The sequence below is a fragment of the Miniopterus schreibersii genome (assembly GCF_964146895.1).
Source record: "Miniopterus schreibersii genome assembly, chromosome: 2".
NCBI lineage: Eukaryota > Metazoa > Chordata > Mammalia > Chiroptera > Miniopteridae > Miniopterus > Miniopterus schreibersii.
Genome location: NC_138102.1, coordinates 187,341,303 through 187,365,924, shown reverse-complemented (window position 1 = coordinate 187,365,924; position 24,622 = coordinate 187,341,303). Strand labels below are relative to the sequence as shown.

General features: G+C 55.2%; 1 protein-coding gene and 1 long non-coding RNA gene across 2 annotated transcripts; both read right to left on the bottom strand.

The window, feature by feature from the left end:
• Window positions 1-1,716: 1,716 nt before the first annotated feature.
• Window positions 1,717-17,944, bottom strand: MOV10L1 (Mov10 like RNA helicase 1; the record flags this gene model as incomplete). The annotated part of the gene is made up of 16 exons (XM_081127845.1): window positions 1,717-2,035; window positions 2,150-2,287; window positions 3,265-3,372; window positions 3,947-4,096; window positions 6,568-6,741; window positions 7,413-7,577; window positions 8,008-8,107; window positions 8,347-8,468; window positions 8,894-9,040; window positions 9,546-9,724; window positions 10,159-10,267; window positions 11,905-12,002; window positions 12,486-12,544; window positions 16,098-16,189; window positions 17,593-17,663; window positions 17,857-17,944. The coding sequence occupies 16 exons, from the start codon at window positions 17,942-17,944 to the stop codon at window positions 1,940-1,942; spliced, it is 1,896 nt and encodes a 631-aa protein (XP_080983971.1). The 3' UTR covers window positions 1,717-1,939.
• An 8-nt stretch (window positions 17,945-17,952) lies between these two features.
• LOC308553509 lies at window positions 17,953-21,434 on the bottom strand. Its single transcript, XR_013998257.1, has 3 exons — window positions 21,345-21,434; window positions 19,768-19,882; window positions 17,953-18,034 (listed from the first exon to the last, which is right to left on the bottom strand). It is a non-coding gene; the product is annotated as an uncharacterized lncRNA (long non-coding RNA).
• Between the last annotated feature and the right edge of the window lie 3,188 nt (window positions 21,435-24,622).

Sequence of the window (24,622 nt, the reverse complement as noted above, 5' to 3'; positions counted from 1 at the left end):
TGTTCTGGAGGAACACTGCTGACCTCCACACGGCCTCAGAGTGCTCACCTGGGCACTGGCAGGTGCGGGGCTGCCCCTGGGACACACGGAGCAGTCAGCACACACTGGGGGGCTGAGTGTCTGTGGTGCCACACGCTCCAGGAAACGCCAGCAGGTGGTGTCCCCCCACCAAATGGGGGAAGCAACAGAGCTCGGTGTGTGGGGTGCGAGGCCCGGGGCAGAGCTGGGGCCTGGATCCTGAATCCTGCAGCTTTGCCACCACCAGGGGGCAGCCACCCTGAATGCTGTCCTCACTCCCAGAGCAGGCAGGCTGGGCACGGGGTGGGCACCAGGGCACAGTGGTGAGCAGAGGTCCTTGACACCTGCACAGGGGCTCGCATCCCGTGGAGACCCTGGAGCCCAGCCCTCCCTCCGTGTCCCCTCCCCAGGCCCCTGGCGTGGCAACAGAGCAGTGGACGGCCGGCTGGTGAAGCTGTGGGGGGAGGGGCCCACCGCCAACTGGGCGTCCTGCAGGGGACAGCTCTGTGCTGTCCTCCATTCTCAACCCCACACCTGTAGTAGGATGTGGTTTGGGGGACACTCCAGGGGAGGAGCCACCAAGGTTTCCAGCTGTGGGGGCCACTAGCTGGGTCCTCTCCAACTGGACGAGGCTGTGTCGCATTTTGGTGGCATTTCAGCTGTGTGGCAATGAGCCGCTTCGGACAGCGATGAAGGGAAGTTTCAAGTAACCGAGTTTCACAGGGGATCTCCAAGCACAAAAGTCAGCCCTGTGCAGGCCACCCCCCTGGGCAGCTTGGCCTCCCACAGACTCTGGTCTCTGAGGTCATCAGAGCACCCCCCCCATCAATCAGTCCCCAGTAGCTCTGACGGCTGCCCAGCTGCACCGAGTCCCCTACAGAAGGGCCCCACCTGGTCTCCCACCACCCCAGACACACCTCTGGATCACAGCTGAGGTACCTCCCATCCTGGGACACCTGTCCACCGTGATGCCAGCCCAACACATCATTGCCTGCGGGACCCCAACTGCTGCCAACCTGCCATTGGTGGTGAGGGTCTTGCGGAGGTGTGCCTGTCTCCCTCCTCACTCAATGCCTGGGGGCTCTGCCTGGGCCTCCACGCTCACATGCCCTCAACACAAGTGACGACAGGGAGCCTGAGCAAGGCCTTAGTGCCCGAGCGCTGGGAACGCTCCCCTCTCAATGCAGTGCTCCCAGGGTGCTCTCTGCAGGTCTTGACGGCGACACTGTGTTTTGGGTGTTTCCATAGTTCAGACAACAGTGACTTCTGCTTCCCAGGCGGGGACCGTGCTGCCTACGTGGAGTCCGACCCCTGGAAGGAAGCCACGCGAGCCATGTCCATGGCAGGTGCCTGCTCTACTCCAAGGAGAGAGGGTACAGACCAGGTCAGATCCCCAAACGAGGTCTCCCCAGTTCCTGGGCTCCTGCTCTGCTGGGCAGGGTGGCTGTACACCTCTAGCCACAGCTGCTGGTGGGAGGAGAGGGGCCAGTGCACCGGGCTCCCTGCAGGGCCCAGGCTCAGGACCACTGAGGAGGGCTGGACAGGTGCCCTCTTCATGGTGTCGTTTTTACCAGGGGAACGTTTGTCTATGGGAGCTGTGCAGGGAGGGGTGACACCAACTGTCATCACTGCAGGACTGGACAGAATGGCCGAGGCAGCCCAGGAACAGGACCAAGGCCCAGGGCTCACTTTTTTTTTTAATATGTTTTTATTGATTTGAGAGAAAGAGAGAGAGGGAGATAGAAACATTGATGACAGAGATGCTGATTAACATCAACATTAATCGGCTGCCTCCTGCACACCCCCTGCTGGGGAAGCAGCCTGCAACCTGGGCATGTGCCCTGACTGGGAATCGAACCGGTGACCTCCTGGTACCGGGACGACACTCAATCCCGTGAGCTACGCCTGCCCGGCCGGGAGATCACTCCTGCAGGTGCCGCAGCTCGGGCGGCAGGTCACACCCTGTGTACACACCGTTTGTGATGCTGTATTCCAGCAAAGCACCGAAGCAGGGGTCCTGTGGGGACACCAGGAGCCAGGCCTCAGAGCTGGGCAGGGTGGACAGCAACCCGGCCACCGCAGCCCAGGCCCTCCCTCCTCGGTGACTCTGGCCCACGGGGTGGCAGCTCACTCTGACCAAGACGTAGGGGTTGCCCAGCACAATCAGCAAGGCCTTGGGTCTGGTGATGGCGACGTTAAATCTTTTTGAGTTGGACAAGAAACCCAAAAAATATCTATCATCCTCAAACCGATCTTCATTTGACCGAACCTAAAACACAACGTAAAGAAACATGACACTTCAGACCAGCCAGCGTGGCTCAGCGGCTGAGCATCAATCTGGGATCCAGGAGATTGAGGTTCGGTTCCCAGTCAGGGCACATGCCCGCGTTTCTGGCTGGAGATCCAGTAGGGGGCGTGCAGGAGGCAGCTGGTCATTGACTCTCTCTCATTGGTGTTTCTATCTCTCTCCCCCTCTCCCTTCCTCTCTTTGAAATCAGTAAAGACATTTAAAAAAACAAAAACAAAAAAGAAACATGGCACTTCAAGTGTTTCTGGCACAAACTCTCTCAACATATAAAAGCTTTTAGAAATACGAATCATCAGTAGGACCTCATTTTTGGTTAAAAAAAAGCAGGCGGTGGGGGTGGCGGAGGAGCCTCACTGCCCTCTGTCTGCACAACAGGGGGCCCATCACTGTGGTGCTCTGGGTGCAGGGTGTGGGGTGACTCAAGGTAATGGGTGATTCAGGGTGTGGAGTGATTCAGGGCGTGGGGTGATTCAGGGCGTTGGGGTGACTCACAGTGTTTGTTGGGGTAACTCAGGATTTGAGGTGATTCTCTTTTTCTTCCTGACTGAATTTCCTAAGGCACCTACCAGGAGCCCCGCTGAGCATGAGGATGAGAGTGGAGTCCTGAGAGTTACTCGTCGTCTCCCAGGGTGGCTGTCTGGAGGCCACGGGGCTGCGTGCGGGTGGGGCACCTGACCCCGTCCATGCTGTGCCTCCGTCACCTCTCCTCGGACCTGTCCCTACTGCCCCAGCGCACGCACCCCTCCCTCCTGGTCCCGTCTCTGCACTGTCTTCTCATCTTGGGTTGTGTGAGGACAGCTCCCCGCAGTTACGAGACCAGGCCGGGCGCTGGCCCATCTCCACCTGCACCTGGGCTGTTTCTACCTGAATGTGCCACAAGCCCCCTAGAGCTCGGGGGACCCCAGACACTGCTGTCCCACAGGAAGCGGGACACCTACAGTTGAGATGATGATAACCAAGTGCTCCTGTCCTTGGAACTCCTCCACCGAGCCGACCTTGATGTCCATCAGATCCACGTTCCTCAGCAGAACCTTTATTTTCTCCACCTTTGAAGCAGATGAAGGTCAAAGTTTTACAGACCTGACCGTCTCCTCACACCGGGCAGCCTGAGGGAGTGTGGGCCACGTGCAGCGCTGCTCTCAGTTCCCAGGCATGTCCCACCCACCCAAGTTGACTGGACCTGAATCCTGGTTTCAGAGCTAGACAGGAATTTTGACAGGACATGAATGGCCAGTAAACACACAAAAAGTTTCTCAAATCCCTGACAACTCCAGGGGAACCTGCCTCCCCCTCCCTCAGTCAGGGTGGCTACTGGGTGTGGGCGCGACGGTGTCTGCAGATGTGGGATGGAGATGACGGGGTGGCCAGCACAGGAGCACATGGAGGACGTGCCTCAGCAAGGGCACAGTGAGCACACAGGAGGTGACATCTTCATGCCAGGGACAGAGGAACAAACCGAGGCGGGGCTCACCCCACGTGCCCAGGCTCCCAGCCCCAGGACCCCGGGGTACAGAAGGCCAGTGGGAGTCCCACGGGGATGCCACGTGATGAGCTTGTTTCCCACTTCCTTGGTGGCCTCTGTGCACAAGGAAGTACAAAGCTCGCTGGCCCAGGGCGCACCTGCTTGCGGTAGGGTGTGATCACGCCGATGTCCTGCGCCGGCACCTGGCTGGAAAGGCTCCTGGCCAGGAGGCAGCTGTAGCGCATGACCTGGACAGCTTCGGCCGGGTTGAACCATGATGGGCTTCTCCCCTCACGCGCTTCGCTGCCCTGTGATGGTTGGGAGACAAGAGAAGCAGGTCGTCACAAGGCCTTGTTTACCAGCAAACGCTCGCTAGGGGCCCAGGAACAGGGAGCAGAGAAGGGGCAGGGATGGCACAGGTGTGGCTGAGGAACTGGCACAACTGCAATGGGAGCCAGGAGCACGAGGGTGGGAGGAGTGTCATGTGGGGACAGGGACACACAAGAGGGGCATGTGCGGAGAGGGAACAGAGCCCGGAAACAAGCGGGAGCAGAGCGCATGCCCCAGGTGGCAGCGGGCAGCTGTGGTCAGGCAGGAGGCCCCTTGGGCTGGGCCGGACCCTTCGCTTTGGCTGCCCCCCCCCTCCCCCCCATGGAAGCAGGTGCCCTCTTTCCATCCAACCTGCAGAGAAGATACTCGGATGATCACGAGCACACGACCATCACTGTGCATCAGGAAATGCAAACCCCAACCGCCTCACACTGGCCAGGAAGGCCACGATGGAAGACACAGACCTGAGTGCCGGGGGGAGGTGGGGAAACCGCACCCTGTGCGTGAGGCCAGAGCGTGAGGTGGTGCAGCTGCCGCGGGGAACCGTGTGCAGGCCCCTCAGGACAGTACGAAAAGAATTACCATGCGAGCCAGACGTTTGCCTCTTGGTATTTACCCAAGAGAACTGAACAAGGGACCCAGATGAGCACGTGCCCCAGGCCTGCAGGGCATCCGCGGTGACGGGGGTGGACACACGTGGCCGGTCCACACAACAGCATCGCTCAGCCTTAGAAAGGAGACTCACGGGCGACCACTCTGCTCAGTGACGCAGGCACAGAGGACAAGTCCCGAGAGGTCCCACTTCTCTGAGGCCCCCGGAGGGCTCAGAGCCACAGAAACAGAAGCCACGCCAGGGGCTGCAGAGGGGCAGGGGAGTGTTCAATGGGAGTTTCCATTGGGGAAGATGGCAAGTTCTAGAGACTGTTAGAAACAATGTATTCAACACCATGAACTGTGCACTAAACTGGCTAACGCAGTAAATCCAGTAAATCCTACGTGGTGTGTGTTTTACCACAACTAAAGACGTCACACCAGGCAGAGCAGTCAGAACGCGGCAGCTTTTGGGGCATCTTCACTGTGGTGCTTTCTCCCCTGGATTTGCAATGAAAGGCTCAGTCACTAGGAGAGAGACCAGTCAGTGCACATCAGCCTCACAACCAGGCACGAGGGAAGATGGAGGGACAGCCCAGGGATGGGAGGTTCGACTGACATATCTCATTAAAACCACTCTCAAACTGGAGTAAATACAGAAACCAGCTGCTTCTAAGAAATGTGCCCTAAGTGGGTGATAAAGGCCTAAAAACAGAGGGAGAAGGGATTTAAAGTAAAACACGGCACAGTGCAGGACACTACACACCGAGGAAGACAAACCGTCACTGTGCACACAGCACAGCACAGCAGCAAGTACAGGAAGCAAGACCTGGAGGCGTGACGAGAACAGGCGAGAAAGCGAGGACAGCGACGCTAGTGGGAAGGCCGAGCCGATGCGGGAGAGCCAAGTATCAGACTCCACAGATAAATTTTAAAAATTAATGTGGAACTTACATCCCTTGGTAGAGAATATGAGTTACTTGTATGTCCTTGGAACATTTACCAAAACGGAGACCTATCTGGACACAGGCTTTATTATCGTCACTTTTTAACCCTCGCCCGAGGGTCTTTTTTCCATTGCTGTTCAGAGAGTGGGGGGGAGAGAGAAACATCCATGTGAGAGACACCGACCGGTTGCCTTCCAGCTGGGGATCAAGCCTGCAACCGAGGTCTGTGCCCTTGGCCGGAATCGAACCTGGGACCCTTCAGTCTGAGGGCCGACGCGCTCACCACTGAGCCACACTGGCCAGGGCCTGGCCACAGGTGTCTAAAGGCTGAGTGGCTACAGGCCACAGTTCGTCGTCAGAACCTAATAAAGTCAGGGATAAAGAGAGGCAACCCAGACACTCTCAGCCACTTGGAAGTTAAGAAAAATATGTCTTTACAACCCCTGGATCAAAAGGGAAAATAGAGCCACAGCGTCTAGTGAGCCATGAGAGACGTCGTCCTCAGCGGACACCGTGGGGCAGAGCTTCCCCAAGGACCTGCCTCACCTGTGAGGACGAGGAGAGGGCCTGAGTCCACCTCACGGGAATGAAAACAGTAAGTAAAGGCAGTAAGTTGGTAATAAGTTAGCACAATGGACCCTTAAGCTGGTTAATGACACAGAAACCTGTTGGGAGAAAACAGAACTCAGCGCACAGCGGGTTCCCAGGCAGACCGGAGTCAGCACATCCTAGGCTCTGCTGGGGTGAGCCGGCCATGGAGCCGAAGCAGCCAGAGGAGCCCCTGCAGGCCCTTCGGGATGCGGTGCCGCACCTCTACCCAGGGGGCCCGTCGCAGTCACCGAGGCCGTTCGCCTGAGCTGAGCTACCTCCTGTTTGCCTCCAGCCAGCGACAGGACGCGACCGCAACTCACCCTCACGCCGTGGAAGATGAGCGGGAAGCCCTTCTTGGGCAGCTTCTCCCAGCCCAGCAAGGAGGCCACCACCTTGGGGTCCGCACAGACCTCGAGCTCCGTGTGGTAGAACAGCCTGGAGGGCAGGGCCAGCAGGGCCGCGTGGGACCTGTAGTTCTTCACGAGCTTTGTCACCTGCAGGACGAGCAGCACAGGTGAGGGCCACAGTTAGCAGTGCCCTAGTCCCAGGGGAGGGTGAGGCGGTCCCTCAACCCAGGCCTCCCATCTGCCTCCAGAGCAGGAGGAGATCTTGGTACCTCAGGGGAATTTTGAATAAAGGGTCCATTTTATCGGAGGAGGTGACCCTCAGGAAAACAAGAGCAGGAGGGACAATTCCGGGGGGCAGGGGTGCTCTGCCCGCAGGGCTCACTGCAGCTCTGGGCCGTCAGCCACCCCAGCTGCGTGCAGGCCCGGGGCTCAGAGACAGCAGAAGGCAGACACCCCCCTCCCAGGAGAGGAGGCCAAGTTCACAGGTGGTTTCATCACGGGGCAGTTTCATGACGCCCGATGACCCCTCTGGAGGAGGTCCTCTGCCCGAAGACCCGCCCCCACGTCCTCCCTACTGGGGGGGGCGATCTGCCTGGTCAGGGCCACGCTCCTCTGTCCCACGGTCACGTGCAGCTGCCTGCACTGTGGGGACGCGCCCGGCTCGCCTTCGCCAGGGCCCCACTGACCCCGGGCTCCAGCTCCAGCACCAGGGCCTAAAGTGCAGACTCCCAAGTGGTCTGGGGTTGGCTGGGAACCCAGTCTGCACTTGACCATCCTGTGGTCCCCTCGGGGGCTGCACAGCGTGGGGCTGAGCTCACCAGCAAGGGGTTGTAGGCACCACAAGCGCCAAAAGCATCTTCATCTCTCAGGTACACGGGCCGGGACATCAGTCTTTCCAACATGGACACGTTCAGCCCGTAGGCCATGGCCAGTCTGGACTTGATGACGGGCCCAAGCTGCATGGGGTCTCCCGCAAGGACAATCTGCGACACCAACAGGGACCCGCTGTGTAGGGAGGCAGTCCACACGCAGCATCGGCCACAGCTGAGTGTGGGGAGGGGCGGCTGGAGTGCAGCCCCCAGGCCTGGACTTGAGGCCATGTCCCCGTTGGACTAGGCATGACCCCATCTGTCTCTGTGGCCTCCACACCTGGGAAGGAGGTGGGAGCTGGAGTGTGAGGGGAGGGGTGAAGCAGTTCAAAATGACCCCAGTCACTATCTCAGGCCAGTGCTCAACCTAGGACAGAGGGACTGGGGGTGGCAGAGTGGGAGCTCCTGGGCCGCCAGTCTTGTACCCACAGCAGGTCTCAGTGGCTGTGGGAGGGGGAGAGGGAGGCAGCCCTTTCCTCCAGAGCCACTGTGGGAAACCAGGGTGACAATGACACAGGGGTGACAGGCACAGCATGGGCCTCACCTGGCCACTGACATCTGAAACCAGCCCCAGAGGAATGAGGCACTCCGGCTCACTGGCCTGTCCAGCTTCATCCACAAACACGTGTGTGAAGTGTCCGACTCTAGAGCCAAAGATGTACATGGTCACTTCTGTCAGTGTCCCTGGGGGCTTGGTGGGAGGCACCCCGCAGCCTGTCAGGAATCTGAGTGAAGTCGCAGCACCACCAGGCTCTGAGCCCAACAGGCCCCTTTGTTTAAGACTTAAGAGGGAAACAGGTGAGGGGACCAAACGGTGGGGAGGGGATGCCAGGGCCTCTGTGGTCCAGGCTGGGATGGCCACCCGCCTACCCGCGGCACTCACCGCACTCCGATCTGGTAGAAGAGCCCGGCACTGCTGCAGGTGCTGATGATTATGCGGAAGCGGGAGGCCCTCCAGATGTCCTCCCCATCTTTGCAGTATGTCTTTATGGCCTCGATGATCGTCTAGGGGGTTTGTTCTCACGTTACTGTCTTTAAATTGGACATAATCACAAAGCCGGAAGGGACCCTGAAAGGTAACTCTGTTCTGTTCCACTCCTCAGTTCTAAGGAACAAGTTGGTTGTTTTCCTTAAGTATTTATATATTTATACTTTCTCATTAATCTAGTCCGTTTTATCGATTCTGGAACCACGAATATAACGTGACCGTGCAACTCCTTCCCCGAAACAAGGTTACTCATTTCCTAGATTCGGTCTCTGCTCAATTAAAACTTCATCCTACAAGTGAACAAGCCAAACCTACACCAGGACCAGGAGGGACCAGAGGGCCCACAGAAGGGAGGGGCAGCAGGAGCAGGCCCCGGTGGCTGCTCAGGAACAGGTTAGGCACCGGCCAGCGCCCCTGTGCTGTCAGAGACAGGGACACTCACCTCCTCGAACCTGCAGGTGGCGTTCACGCGGACCATGGTGCCTGGGCGCAGCAGGCGGCTCTCATGCAGTCGCAGGCACACAAGGTCGGCTGCGCTGTTGGAGGGCGCACACACCAAAATCCGACTGTCCGGCAGGGCGTGGTACACCTTCATCAGGGCACAGGGGACACGGGGGACAGTCAGCCTCGGGTCCAGTGTGGAGCAGTGACACCCACAGGCCATGAGAGCAGGTGATGCCTCTGCACCCAGGACCCAAACCCGCCTGCCCACAGTAGGGCTCCACACAGGTTTGCTCATCTGAAGCGCGAGTGATACGGAACTACTATGCGCACAGACATCCACAAACTTAACGGTGACACAAATGGGGATGGCAGACGCCTGCAGAGCAGCTGCGTGAAGGGGGTGCCTTCTCTGCAGCACTACTCTGCGATGAGGCCAAGGGTTCACTATGCTGAAAACCAAGAGGTTCCCTTCTAAACCCGAAAAAAGGTTTTGCCTGACACAGTCCCCTAAACAACACAAAACAGACTCAGCTAAATAGGAGGAACTAGAACTTCTAAGCTCTGATTCTAGGGTGTAAACACGCAGAACTCCTGATGCCAGGCACACATCACAGAGCTAAGTGCTCAGTAACCGCACTGCCTGCCGTCACCTGTAGCACAGCCTCTATTATGGTCACTGTCTTCCCCGTTCCAGGAGGTCCGAAGAGGACATATGGGAGGGGCCGGCAGTCGCCACTCAGAATCCTCCTCACAGCCAGCTGCTGGTTCTCATTGAGCAGCGGGTTGAAGAATTCCTTCTCTCTGGCCTCCGGGGTCTGCAGCTCCTCTCCTGATTGAAGGGGGGAAACAGGGTCAGGCAGACATCGAACAATTTGGCAGCTGGGCTACAAACGCCTCAGCGCCTCAGCACTGGCGCTACGAGGCCACAGGACAACCAGCCAGTGGGGGCTCCCACAGTGACGGGGGACCGAGGCGCTGCCTCTCCCACCCCGAGCCAGCTGAGTAGCTGGGAAAGTCGACAGTCTGGGCAAACACTGGACAAACGTTCGCTGCCTCCCACCCTCACGGGAGTGTCACCCGAGACGCTCCAGACCCTGCCTTACGATGGCTGGCAAGAGCGGCCACGACCTCAAGTCTTCAGTCATGACGAGAGCACTCATTCATCTTCCCGGTCACACAACTGTCATGACCACAGTCAACCCTGACAGTGAGTTTCTCGAGGGCCTAGTTCCCAGGTGCAGTCATAGCCCCCACCATACACACCCAGGTGACTTGTCCTTGTAGCAAAGGCCGCCAGCCCTCGTGGGTCCTGGGCACCTGCCTGGCTTGTCTTGGTGGCAGGCTCAGGTTGGTCCTTTATAGCTTCCCTATTCTAGAAATAATCATGCAAAAAAAAGGCTTACAGAAAGCTGTGTTTGCATGGGCTGTTTAGACAGAACGTATCCTGAACAGCTCCCCGCACAACCGCAGGTCACACCTCTTTAAAAAAAGACAATACAGAATACCTGGTAAAAAGCTGCTACTTTTTTTTCTGAGTTACCTTTTACACAAAAAACATAAACTTGTGATGGTGGCTCCAAAACAAAGGGTTTCACTTCGACTCAGTGAGTCTGCGCCTCCTGCTGAGCCTGCTCAGGGCGAGGGCCAGCCACAGAGGCTGAAGGCAAGGCTAGCAGCCACAGGTCCCTGGGGACCCCCAGTAGGACCCTCTCCTCAGTGCAGGATGCCCTTGAAAGCCCAGGTGACAGCTCCTGAGTCTCAGCCCTTCCAGGTAAGCAAGTGCCGGAGCTGCTCTGTCAACTGCACTTGTGTCTGAGGTTCCACCTGCTGGACTGTGGGACACAGGGTCCCCTCTGCTCTCCAGTGTTCTGTCCCTCAGACGCCAGCACTGCTGAGTCCTCAAGTGAAAACAAGGGGGGCCTCTGCAGACCCCAAAAGTGCTCTTACCCTGTGACCTCCACCCACCTCTCCCTCTCCCGGGCTGACAGCCTCTTTGAAGGTTGTGGACTGGCCACCATGGGGTCGACCTTGCTTGCTCCCTCTCAGGATTTGTGCCCTGTGAAATCTGATGCTTAGCGTCGGAAACCCGTTTTGTGTACTTTGTTTGGAAGGTCAACCAGTCCCTGTGAGTCCACCTTGCTCGACGTGCACAGTGCCCTCAGTTTACCTGCAACCGGGCAATCCATAAAAGGACAGTGCTCCGCACTTAAAGTTTGCACACTGAGACCTGGCCCCTGCAGAGTGTGAGCCACTTGAGCAGCAGCAGCACCACAGACCCTCTGAGACCAGGTGGGGGGTGGGGGTGGGACAGGTGAGGACAGTGCATCTGTGTCCTGTGAACAAAGATCCACTTGACACATAGCAGGGATCTGAGTGAAGATCCCTGCTGGCCCCTTACAGAGTTCCCTCGGGTGGTGCAGGCATTCAAAAACCATTACTTCTGCATTTCTCAAGATGAGGCTCAACATGGTAAAAGGGTTTCTAAATACTAGATACAACTTAAGAATCTGCATTTTTGTAAGTTTAAAACATGCTCACACAGCTAAACTGCACCAGCGCAGGCTTGAAGGATCCACGCCCACTGTGTGGTGGAGGGTTTCTCTGTCACTGGGCACACGACGCAGAACAAAACCACACCTAGTTTGGTATTGAAAACACATGGAGAGCCTCGGATGGAGCTTGGCATAGGATGGGCACTACCTCACTACTTATGGAGACTAGATTGTTCAAGTAAAAAATAATCTATCTTCACGACTTATACAATACAGATGTTGACCACTTACAGGGTGCAAATCCTCAGTTTTCTAAGCACAAATCATCACGCAAACGGCCTGTCTGAAGGTACACGAACCACATACACACTGTTAAAACAGAGCCACTAGCTTGCACTCCGTCGCATGGTATTCCAGCTTTATCCTGACTGTGGTCTGGTCACAGGTGACCCCATACCCAATGCCCAGCCAACCTGGGCACCCATGCAGACTCTCAGACACGCTGTGAGGCACGCACCTCGGCGGGGGGCTGCTCATCGTGCTTGGTGTCTTGTGCACGGTTCCAACTGCCTGTCACTTGGGGAGACTGTAGGATGATTTCTTCTGGAAACAACACTTTTAAAACAAGAAGGGGTAACAGGGTAGATGCTGCTGAAAAGCATGAAAAAGATGAGTAAAAGCAACCTGAATGTTTGCAGCAGCCCTGAGTAACCCATGTCTGTGGGCCCTCTCCCCTCAGTCCTGTGGGCCATGAACTGAGTCAGCCACAGCCACGCCCAGGCCATGCCCAGGCCACGCCCAGCCCAGCTCGAGCTCTGGAACAAAAGCCATGATCTGCCTACTTGTAGGTGCAAAAGGAATTCTGTTAAGAGGGGAAAGCAGAGGGCAATGGCTTTACTTTCAGTAATTTAAGGGTGCTATTTTTACACAGTTGAATAGTAAGAAAATAGGGAAACTTCCCAATAGAAAGAAAAACACTGAACATCACAGAGTTCTACTTTTAATAGGTGATTGAGGAGACTGTGTTTATGCAAATTTTACAGGAAGCTCATAAAAACACTCTGGGAGGTGTACCACCATCACCCACCGCCATAGTACCTTTCACTCCTAAGTGGCTGACCTGTTCCAGTGCAAAGTGGCACCTCCTGCTCGTGGTCCTGTGGAGAGAGGACAACATCAAACAGCGAACACTGAGTTTAGAAACATTAAGGCCAGGATGGGTCATGGAGTCTGATACATGACATGAGTCAATATGCTAATGCAGCCTTTACAAAACACTACTGAAGAGACAGGCCTGGTCCCCAAGGTCCTCACAGGCGCCTGTGGCCAGGAGTCTGGGGGACAGAGGGTGCTGTCATGATCTGTTTCACAGAAAAATCCCAGTGTCACAGGTACCAGGACAGCAGAGACGCCTTTCTTTCCAGGAATGTTTAATGTATAAAGTGGACGAGTAGAAAAAAGTAAGAACACAGTGTATGTAGTGTTAGGGGAACATTAACACCACTGTATCAACCAGAAAGTGATTCCAATAATGAAGAACCACTCCCTTGAATTCCCCTGAAAACAACTGTTAAAAAAAACTGAGGCACATTAAAAATTTCAGTTTACTTGAGCAAAAACTGATCTGCACAGGGCAGCATCAAATCCTGCAGAGGAAAGCGCTTCAAGGACCAGCACAGAATGAGCTGTTACAGGCAGAAGGAGGGGACAGGGCGCTGTCCTGGGCAGGAAGCAGGGGTTACACAAGGTCGCCTCCTTCAGGGAACACTACGAGCTGCCCACCGGGCAGATGCCCGCACAGTGCTGACCCGGATCCCTGGCTGACCGGGAAACCCCATCTCTGGAGGAGCCAACACTGTAATTAAGTTAGGTCTTGGTCTGGTGACGTGGGGCTCAGTACAGTGGCTCCATTGGGGGCCTGTTGTCTTGTTTTTCAACACAACAGAAAGAATAAAAAATGAAAAATAAAAACTCCACCTTCAATGAAACAAGATGCCCCAAACTCCAAAGCACAGGTGAAGAAGGGTGTGCAACGAAGTGTCTGGCCTCGAGCCAGCAGAGGCCCAAGTGCCCGGTCAAGCCTCTCAGAGCCTGGGACATACCACACTCCTGCCAAGTTCACACCTGGGCACCTGGAGGACCCGCCACAGTGCAAAATCCTGGAAGGGGTGTGTGAAGCAGGAAGAAACGCAGTGCATGGCCGGATGCCACACCTGAGGGTCCTGGCACAAGCCTCCGGGCGGCCCCTCTGTCCCTTCAACGAAATCTTCAATGAGTGGCCTGGGATACAATAAACTCCAGGGTGAGAAAGACCAGAAAAGAGCCATCCTAGGACTTAGAAAACCGACCCCAAGAAAGACAAAAAACTCAAAGCAGATGAACTACAAAGCAGCTGAGAGATGACCTGGCTTGTTCCTCCCAAGGAGAGCCGCTCACGCACCCGTGTAAGGGTGATCCATGCTGCCTGACCTCTTCTGGAAAAAAAGGGGAGCCTCCAAAAACAGGGCCAAGCCAACGGGTAATCCATCAACCTGCAGATCAGCCCTTACCTCCAACAGCCTGAAAAACACCAGAGGAAGAATTCACCAACATAAAAACACACCACGTTTCTCATTCTGGGCACAAGGAAGGTTTCATATGAAGTTATCCAGCTGAAATGCTTCAACTTATCAATAGGCTGGAGAAAAAATAACATCTCCAGAAATGCCAGAAAGACAGTGAATGTAACAGACTGAAACAGAGACTGCCGGAGAATTCCTTAATGACTAAATCTAAGGACACCAAGAACCAAGTGCTAAAATACTAGCAGTACCTGCATTCAAATTCGTACAAGACAAAGACATCAAGAGGTGTGAAACCACGAGACCAGATGAAAGAGCAGGAGTGGGAAAGAAGGACATCACAGGGAATAGAAAGGAGAGAGCAAGGGGCAGTCTCGGGGGAGCACAGGAGAGACTCCATTCTCCCCATGTGTCACATCACCACACCCAGGTGTGAGTACGTCCACAGCTTCACCGAGACAGCTGAAACCCGGGAACCTAGATGTCCAGCAGCAGAGGAGGGGAAGCATCCCTCAGAGGGTAGTGCCTAAGAGATAGGAAGAAAGGCCTCGAGTCAAGGACCATGTCCACCTGAGAAGCAGAAGAGCAGATGGAGCCCAAAGCAAGCAGAAGACAGAAATTATACAGATCAGAGCAAAAACCAGCGAAACAAACACGCTGAAGACCAATGAGCCAAAAGTCAATCCTCTGATTAGGTCAGTAAAACTGACAAACCTCCAGCCAGACTAACGAGGAGGAAGAGAAGACACAAACCACCAGTATCAGAAAAGAGAGGTGACACGAGTTCAGAGACTACAAATATGAAAGGAAATGAGGAAATGTTATGAATAATTCTGAGCAAACAGATAGACAACTTAGATAAAATGCACAGATTCCTTAAAAGGCATGTAGGGCCAGTGCTCGCCCTACAAGAGACTGTGGACCCGAATGGTGCTTTATCGATGGAAGAACCTGATCCGTAGTCAGAGAGCTTCCCACAGAGAACACTCCAGACCCAGAGGCTTCACAGGCCAACCTGCCCGGTCCACACAAACTGTCCCCAAAGATGGAACAGGAGCTGACACTTGCCCACTCACTGTGAGGCCAGCATCACCTTGATGCCCAAATCAGAAAAACATAACTCAAGAAACTACAGGCCAATATACCTCAGGAACACAGATACAAAAGTTAATAAAATTTTAGCAAATCTAACAATATGTGCAAGACAATTACATCATAGTACGGGGGATTTACTCTAATCACATAATTGACCATCTTAATAGACTAACAGAAAAACCACATGATCATCTCAACAGAGACAGGAAAAGCATGGAAAGAATCCCATGTCCAGTGCTGCCTAAAAACTCTAAGCAAACTAGGGATCCAGCTCCTCCAACCGACAGAGGGGCCCTGACAGCTCACTGTCTGCCACTGGGAACAGACAGGGACGCCACTCATCACCCATTTCCCACTGTTCTCCAAGCTCCAGCCCTGCAAATTAGTTTCTACCCAACCTCGCATCATTTTGTAAAAATTAACCCTAAATAGATCATAGGCCTAAACGTAAAACTTAGAGCCGAGGGATTTTGGAAGACGATACGGAGAAAGTCTTTGTGATCTTGCGTGAGGCAGGTTTAAGAGTGTCACTAATGGCATGAGACACGGAAGAAAAGGCTGATAAACCGAAGCTCTTAAAATTAAAAACTTCCGCTCTTCAAAAGGTATTAAAAGCAACAAAAACACAAGCCACAATGAAAGAAAATATTTGCAAAAAACATACCCGACAAAGGACTAGTTACACGAACTCAGCAGGCACCTGCAGGAAGCGGGTGACGAGAACTCACGTGCAGGACACCAGGACGCACACGCAGGACGCCGAGACGTGCGCGCACACACACGTACATGCACATGCACACGCAGGACGCCGAGACGTGCGCGCACACACACGTACATGCACATGCACACGCAGGACGCCGAGACGTGCGCGCACACACACGTACATGCACATGCACACGCAGGACGCCGAGACGCACACGCACGCACAGGCCGCGGAGCAGCCCGGCGGGAGCAGGCAGCGGAGCCCCGGCCGCCCTCCGGCAACACAGGTTCGGGCGCACCGGGGGGGCACCTGCAGGAGGCAGCCCCTCGGCGGGCGCGCCGGCGGCGTTACCTGTTGTAGGTAAACTCCACATCCATAGGCTCGAAGTTATACGCTTGTTCAAATTCCGGGTTCAGCTTCAGCGTCACATCTTCTTCGAGAATCTGCAGAGGAAACAAACATCGTAGTTCCCACACTTCAGACCTGACTCCCTGGGACCGTCGTCTTTGTCTGTGGCGCGGACGCTCAGCCACCCATCTGGGCGGACCAGCCATCAAAAGGGTGAATTTCTCAGCAGTTGGGGGGTGCCCGCCCCGCGCACGCTCCCCGCTCGCGCGTCTGCACAGGGCGACGCCAGGCCGTCCTGGGACCAGCGCGGAGGAAAGGCGTTTCCGAGGAAGCGCGGGGACAGCGGGAGGACGCTCGACTGGGGTGCTGGCCGGATCCGGGCAGGAGCCCAGGCGGTGGATCTGAGAGGCCCTAGAGGGAGGCAGGCCCTGCGCAGGCCCAGGGTCCCGGGCTGAGAGGAGGAAAGTGGATGTGTGATCAGAGATGGCCAGGACACGGGAGCACGTCCCCCAGAGGGAGGCCAGCACGGCCAGCAATGGATTCAGGCCCCAGGACATCACGTACTGGCACCGCCACTTAGGGAAACACAAAACACGAGATAGGAAGTTAAAAACGGGAAGACAAAGTAAGTGAGCCTCAGACCATACAGACGACAGGGCAGCTTTAATGAAGCAAGCAGACCACTCGGAAACAAAGACCACGCTTCTGGAGATAAGCAGCAGGAAGGAGGGAATGCGAGTCGCTCCCCTCTCAGAAATGAGCCTGCAGCCGGACACGCTCACATCCCACAGGCCTTCGGAAGTGACCTTCCACACCGTGGCTCCCTCACATGCCACCTGCTCATCTCACTCAACACTGTCTCCAGTGGGGAACTGCCCACTGCCTAGCACACCTGCACCTTCCTCACACCTGGGGACGTGCGCTCTGTGTCTTTTAGGGAAAGGTCACATGCCGAGCTGAGCTGGGTGACAATGCAGCCCGTATTTAGGTGCAGAATGCAGCAAACGGAATCAAGGTGCAGTGTGGCCTCTCCTGGGAACCCCTGACTCTCAAGTCCTCACAGCTGGACCCCTGCAGCCAGGCCTGGCTGTTTTCAGTTTCCTACCCTGGGTGGCTTGTGGGCTCGTCTTGCCCATCACTGATGCCCATGCCCTGCCCAGAGTGGGAGCAGTGGGACCTGCTGAAGGACCCAAGAGTGTCTGGCATACTGACACCCCTTCATGGCAGCATCAGAGCTGGCGCCCACTTGGTGTCTTTGCTCTGAGGCTCTTTCTTCCAGAACAGACTGAGAATGCCCCAATCTGTCCAGATGTAAATGCGCTGACTTGCATGCATCTGTGTAAGGTGGTTGAAAGTGATAGGGTTTCTATAGATAACACATTCCCTTTATACATCAGACTTACATAGTCACTTTATCCTCAAATTTTCCAAAACATGGTCACTGCCCAGGGAGACCCCAGCCATCAGGAAGTCCCCCTCCTGCCCAGGGGCCTCTCACCTTCACCACGTAGCCAATGTACTCGACAACATGTCCGTTGTACTCCTGCGTTTTCAAAACCAGTTTATCACCTGGTGAGAAACACATGACCCCGTGTGAACCATGGCAACACAACACATACCAACTGCTTAAACATACGTCAGAATGACAGGGACAGGTCCTGGGCTGCTGGCCACGTTTTAAGTGACCCAAACCAAGAAAATGAGCCAGGGTGACACAGTGTCCCCAGTTAAAGTCACTCCTCCCCAACTGGTCCACACACACCTGCATACAGAGAAGGCCGGCTCTCGGCCAATCCAGGGACCTCCAGCACCAGGAACTCCCCACTTCTTTTCAAGGTGACCCCGCTCATGTTATACTCTTTCAGCTCCATTTCCGCATGAACCTCCTCCAGCCAGAGCAGTGTTGAAAACTTCTCCTTGTAGTTGGACATGTTCAAAAGCTGGAAAACCACCAGCGAGTCAGTGGGAGCACAGGAACAGGTGGACACATCACGTCCAGGAGACAGCAGCTTTGGGGTGTGGCCAAGTCCAAGCTGCTCACACGCAACAGGGGAAATGATGGCTGCAAACAGTGACCACAGGCTGTGCAGGACAGTGCCCTGAGATCGGGGGGCCATCTCCATGAGCCCCACAGCTGCCCCATGGCGACCTGGACAGTTTGCAGACCCCGGCACGAGGACAGAGCCTGGGAGCCATGTGGCCTGGGTGGTGAAGAGGTGGAGCTGGGGGTCCGGGAAGGCCGAGGGGAGTGCTCAGTGTGGGAGCAACCTCATCAGGGCGGGAAGGCAGTGCTGGCTCAGGCTGCACCACTTGTGGAGGGAGCCGTCCTGTGTGTTGTAGAATATTTAGCAACACCGCTGGCCTCTACCCACCCCAGATGCTACTAGCACCCTACTTGTGAAAACCAAAAATGTCTCCTGGGGCAAATTGTCGCCTGTTGTGAGCCACTGGATTCAAGAGAACAATCCCAAGAGCTCATGCAGGACAGTGGCCCTCCCAGCCCCATGTAGAGTGTGTACTAAAGCCCTGGGCAGTGTGTCAGGAGGGCACCAGCCCCCACAGGTACTCCCTCGTTCCTACCTAACCAAGCTTTAAAGTGTAAAAGTACCCAGCTGTTTCCAAGTAACTCAACTGGGTCCCAGAGCTAAGCTTGAGGTAACATCCATGACATCTGGCAGCCACATGAGACCTCCTGGCTGGGAAGGTGGCAGAACTTGAACCATAATGAGAAAAGCCAGCACCAGAAACAGCCTGTGATTTTCTTAGCAGACAGCACATTAAAGCCGCTGTCTTAACTGTGTCACTTATGTTTAAAAAGGTGAGGAAAGACTGAGCATATTAAGTAGAGAGAGAGAAGATGTAAAAAAGACTCAAACTGAATTTGTAGAGAAAGAACATCTGACGAACACAGTGGGTGGGATCACATGTGGTGAAAGAAAAAAAATCAGCAAACGTGAAGAACGCAGTAACAGCACCCAAAATGCAACGCAGAGGGGCAAAGATGAGAGAGATGAGCAGGGCACCAGGGATGGGGGCGGGGAGGGGGCGGGAAGAATACTGGAAGACAGAATGGCCAAAAAAATCTCTAAATCCGAGGGAAACAATCAGCCCACATAACTAAGAAGCTTGAAGAACCCCAAGAAATGTGAAGAAAACTGCAGCAAGGCACATGGTAAGTTAAATTCTTAAAAGTAGTGGTAGAGACCATCCTGAAAGCAGCAGGAAAGCTGACGGGCTGAGGGCTTCAGCTCTAAACCTGGAGCTGTTTACACTGAACTGACAACTGAGGAGCCATTAATGACTCAGCCCCTCAGTGAACCAGCCACTCCAGCCACTCGCTTCTGCTTCTCCGGCAGAAGGCCAGAGGCCACTGTGCACACTACAGAAGAAGCTACCAGCCAAAAAAGGAGACAGTGCAATCACCGAAAAGGCGGGAAACAGGAAGCAAATAAAAGACTAACAGCAAGGTGTTCGACTTGAACCAAACCCTATCAGTAACCACACAAAGCAAGCTGTCTAAATGGGACCGTCAAAAGGCAGAGGCAGGCAGATGGGGCTCCCAGCCGCCCGTGGCACATGTGAACCAGGCTGAGGGCTGAGCCCAATGCACATCCTGACCTCATCGAAACGCGAGTATGGGGAGAGTCAGTACTTCCATCGGTGCTTCTCCTACCTCTGCGAGTAATGGCTGAAAAGTCAGGATGTCAATTTTTTGCTCCACGCATTTCTTCAGTCGGTCAGGTATTGGGTACTGGGGAAGGAAACTTGGAAGTTGCCGTCTTGAATTCCTTAACAAAGAAATTCACAGTTGGAAATGGTTCTTAATCCCCAACATCTGACACAAAGCATTTACTGCACACCCTCTCCTGTGAGAGAGAGACACCCAGGTTCATCGGTCACCACAAGGAACGACACAGCAGCCGCTGGCCCATGTCAGCAGGGTGCCAGTGTTCCCCTTGGGCCGTCCTCCCCACCTGCTACAGGGACGGGCCAATGCACAAGAACGCGGGAGCCAAAGGGTCTCAAACAGCAGTCTTCAAGCTCCCAGTGATCTGCCCCTGATGGCTGTGCCTGGCAGGACGTGACTATGGGAGACACAGCCACGGCCGCAGAAAACGCTGGTGATGGCAGCTCCGCCTGGGGCCTGCCTCCCTGTTCTCAGCTGCCAGCTCTCTAGGGAGGTCACTGTCACCCTCAAGCTCTGCCTTCCCTGGGAAGGGCTGTCACTGGGAGTCACCAAGTCAGCCACCAGCAGGAAGAGTATCACCACTCCTGTGGGCAAGTATGCAACAAGGTGGCAGGAGAGGGAACTGGGAGAGGAGAAATCAGGTCGTTGTCATTTACAGGTGCACCTGATGCAGTGAGGACAGGTGCCGACACCACCCCATTCTCCCCAACTCTGCTACTCGAGGTGAGAACCACCTTCCTTGTTCTCCAACCCCAAGGTCAACAGCCTCACAACACTCTGCTGACATGCTAGTAAAAACCTGGGACAACTGAGCTTAAACTGCTACCGATCTGGGAAACTGAAGTAGTACATGCCTCCCATGGGCTCTGCGCGGTCCCCGAGTTAGCCCACCAGTCACCACAGCTGAGGGCACGTCCATGATGCATAGGACAAGCCACAATGCATGCGAAATACTGCCACACCCACACAGGTAACATTTTTTGGCACCAAACTTTTCAGAGGTTTCCGACCTGCATCATCTTTGGGACGACACCCAATTAAAGTCTGGGTGTCCCCACATCCCCCACCCTGTGGCAATAGCAAACGGCAATGTTGTTCTTAGTCTCATTTTTCAAAGATGCTACATCCTCAAATGGGCTTCAAGGAGCCACCAGCCCTGCTGCCCCAAACACAGTGAGACTTGGTTGCTGTAACAGCTCGAGATGGCCACGCCAGTCATGTTCTGCTGGCCCCTCACTAACCAGTGCCTCTAGGTGCCCGTGTGGGATGTGGGCTGTCTCGGGAGATGGGTTGGCTGTCAAGAATATAAGGTGTCGGGAACGAGAGTGTGTCACCATCTCAGAAGGTCACCCTGAGACCAGCTGGGTGAAGTGGCGGCCGGGGCGTCGCAGGCCCACCTTCTCGTCCTCACACACACTGTGGGCTGCGCCCCAGCCTGCCTCAGACACAGTTCTGTACAAACACATGTCCCCCAAGTGCAAGGGTGGAAAGACTCCCCCCCCCACACACACACACACTGCAAGTGCACACCAGCCACGCTGCCATCTCTCCTGTCACGGTACCTTTTCTGCGTGGTCACGACAACTGTAGTTTTCGTGGGTGTAGGCACCTGGGGACTCTTAGACTTCTTCCATAGGAAGGGCTCACGCACGGCTATCAGGGACTCCTCCGCACTCACCACGCTCACATCCAGGAAGCGCCCAATGAGGAAGCTGGAGAAGCAGAGCAGGAGCAGTTCCTTGCAGCGTCCGGCAGTCCTTCAACAATAGGACACAGTCAGCGTGGGTCATCGACAGACAGGCAGGGTCCAGCATGGTCCCTCTGCACACAAGGCAGTCAGGGCTCTCAGACCAGTGTCCTTTGTTTTTAATAATTCTCCTTACAGGGAAAAAGTGACTTTCTACAATAAGCAATGCACTATTTCCCAAAACAAAATCAAACACCTGAAACAGTCATCTCTGTCATTGTCAAATCTAAGAACAGTAAGAAAAGCATCTTCATTCTTCCCAAGTTTCAATCAGAATTGTCTGACGTGACCAGACACGAGTTTTCACTGCTTCTTGCCCAAGCTTCTGCTCTCACCTGGTCCCCAGTGTGGTCCCCATCCCACATCATCACCATGTCCCAGAGATCACGTAGAGCAGCCGTGGCACATGCTGCAGACTGAAGGATTCATAAGGGTCCCCCGTGATTGGACCCTGCCGGGCTTGCAGCAAGGCAAGGACTCACTCAGATCCATGTTTTAAAAAGATTTACAATTAATTAGCAAATGTAGATAGAAGGCGAGCAAGGGAAAGCCTGCAGCCAAAATGTCCAGCTGACAGATGACCAGCACGCAGTGGCCAGAGCTTGGGACATGTGGAAGGAGGCAGAAGAGGCAGTGGCTCAGCTCCCATAGGCTGAGGGTGTCCAGTCATCTTGTCACTCAGAATTCAGGGGAGGGAGGGCTGTCAGATTCCAGAGTCATTGCCTCGCATGGCTGAGCTCACTCGGGCCACTCTCTCTGCCAACTCTTCCTTTTGAGTTTGTCTCATCAAAAGAGCTACAGATACTGCTTATAACATTGGACCCAGAACGACCACACAAGGGACCTAAAAGACATGTGTCCACGTCCCCAAAGCAAACTTGGTGCAAACCTGCAGCCACGTACTTTGCCTCACAGATGACCACGATCAGAGTTTTTCCACCGGGAGGGATGAGCCCGCTGGGTTCTGGCTCTGTGCTCTGCCTCATGGAGATGCTCTGTCCTTTCCCTTCATCTTCTCCTCTGCAGGTGCAGTCATCTGAGGGGAAACCAGACCCAACGGTAAGTGGTTTTAGATAGAGGTGGCACACCTGTGCACACACGCACACACAGCCACGCACCAGACCAGGGACTACAAAGCTGACGGCAGGCAGCCTTCCCCCAAGTTAGAACCATGTGCAGGAAACGGCGTGCCTAACACACTTCTGGGTATCATCAGCTACTTGTCCCTGTCCTCAGCCTTGAAACATCAGAGAAGGTCTAGAACCAAAGAGCTCAGAGCATCGAGGGCTCCGAGGCCCCCAGACTGGCCGGGGCTCAGGCGGCGACCTCACGTTACCTGGAGAGATGACTCTGTTGTGGGCCAGGCTGCTCTCCGACATCAGGTAGGTCTTGCTGTCCGGGCCACTGTCTGATGAGAAGCTCCCCTGCTTCTCAGGGTTGGGAGCAGAGGCTGGCAGGCAGCGCTGGGGCCCCCGCAGCATATGGAAGCGGAACTGCCTGGTTCTGTCCCAGCCGGCCAGCTTACAGCTGACCAGGTTTTGCGGAACGTCTCCTTTATTCCTGCACAAAGGGACTGGCCGTCAGCACAGATGGAATCTGATGCTTACAGAGTTACTGTAAGGCACAGAACTCAAAAGAACTAGTGAGTGGCGACTACAAATACCTTTATGAGTAAAAACAAAAGGAAGTTTTGTGGTGAACACTTTCATATGGGGAAAAACTGAGAAAAAAGCAGTTTGTTCTACAGAATCTGAGTGGGTGAGACTCACTCAATGCAGATTACCAGGCTCCTACTTCCTCCCTCCGTAAGCGTCCCAAAGTCTGTCTCTCTCGTGACTTCAATGCCACCTTTGTTCTTCAGTAAAAGGGCTTCGCAGGTCCCTTCAGCGGCCGAGGAGGCAGAGTCGTCTCTGGAGAGAGTCCCCCAGACGGGTGTCACTGTCATAGTGCAGGCTGCCTCCTGAGGCACCACCACCCTCCCACCTGTCTCCTCCCAGACCTGAAACCCAGTTGCAGGACAAGCTGCTAGATGATAGACAGTCCACCCCACAGAGGGACCAGCTGGGCCTGGCCCTCCAGTGCTGAGGACCCGCAAGGACAGTGATCCTGAGGAAGAGAACAGCCTACAGACGCAGAGAAGCGGTGGCATAGTGGTGACACCTGGAAGGTAGTCCTGAGCCTTGGGGTGGGGCTATTAGGGACACAGCAGGCTTCCATCTGGGACAAGTTTGTTGCTCCTGAGTGAGCAGCTTTTTCCTGCCCCCAGCCTGGGCCTGTTTCCCTTTATTCCACAGACACTGCTCACATAAGCACTGTCTCCAGGAGGCCTCCCGGGCACACTCCCGGCCCCACCTGCCTGTGGCTGCACTTAGAGTGGGGCCTGTGTGCTTCTGCCCACGCCCACACGCAGGGACATCCTCCCCACACCAGTGATCCCTTGTGACAGTGATCCCTTGTCAACCATGCCCACAGCCTGAGCAGGCAGGCAGTCCATCCCTGCCGCCCTCACAGACCCCTCCCTTGCCCAGGCTGAGCCTGTTTGCTAGTGAGGAGATGGGGTGACTGCCTGAATAATTGGGGGCCCTGGGTAGTGACATCACTGGAGTGTGTGCTGAGGAGGAAAGGCGGGTGGAGAGGGGTACTTCATGGCGGGGAGCCCGCTTTGTGAGCCTACCCTCCAGAGGTGGAGGCCACTGGACACTATGGAAGGACAGACACAGGGTGTCCGTCACTTAGGAGCCTGCCATGTCCAGCGTCCTACAAAATGCTAATGTGTTAAAGAACAAGACAGCCCACCAAGTATGGAGACTGCCCAGGTCAGGCTAAGGGGAGGAGGGAGACTTCAACTCGAGCTCCCATCGAGCACCATCAACACCCCCCAGGAAACACTGCCTCCCACCATCGCCCAATGGGACGTGGACACATCGGCAGCCGCTGGGCTAGTGTAGGGAACGCTCACCACCACCCTACCCAGTGGCCCTCTTACCGTCTCTTCACCGGGATCACACACAGCGCCCGCCACATATAGCAGGACTGGCTGCTCTCCACCACCACGGCGCTGACCACGTCGTGCCTTCGCGGCACGTACCCGTC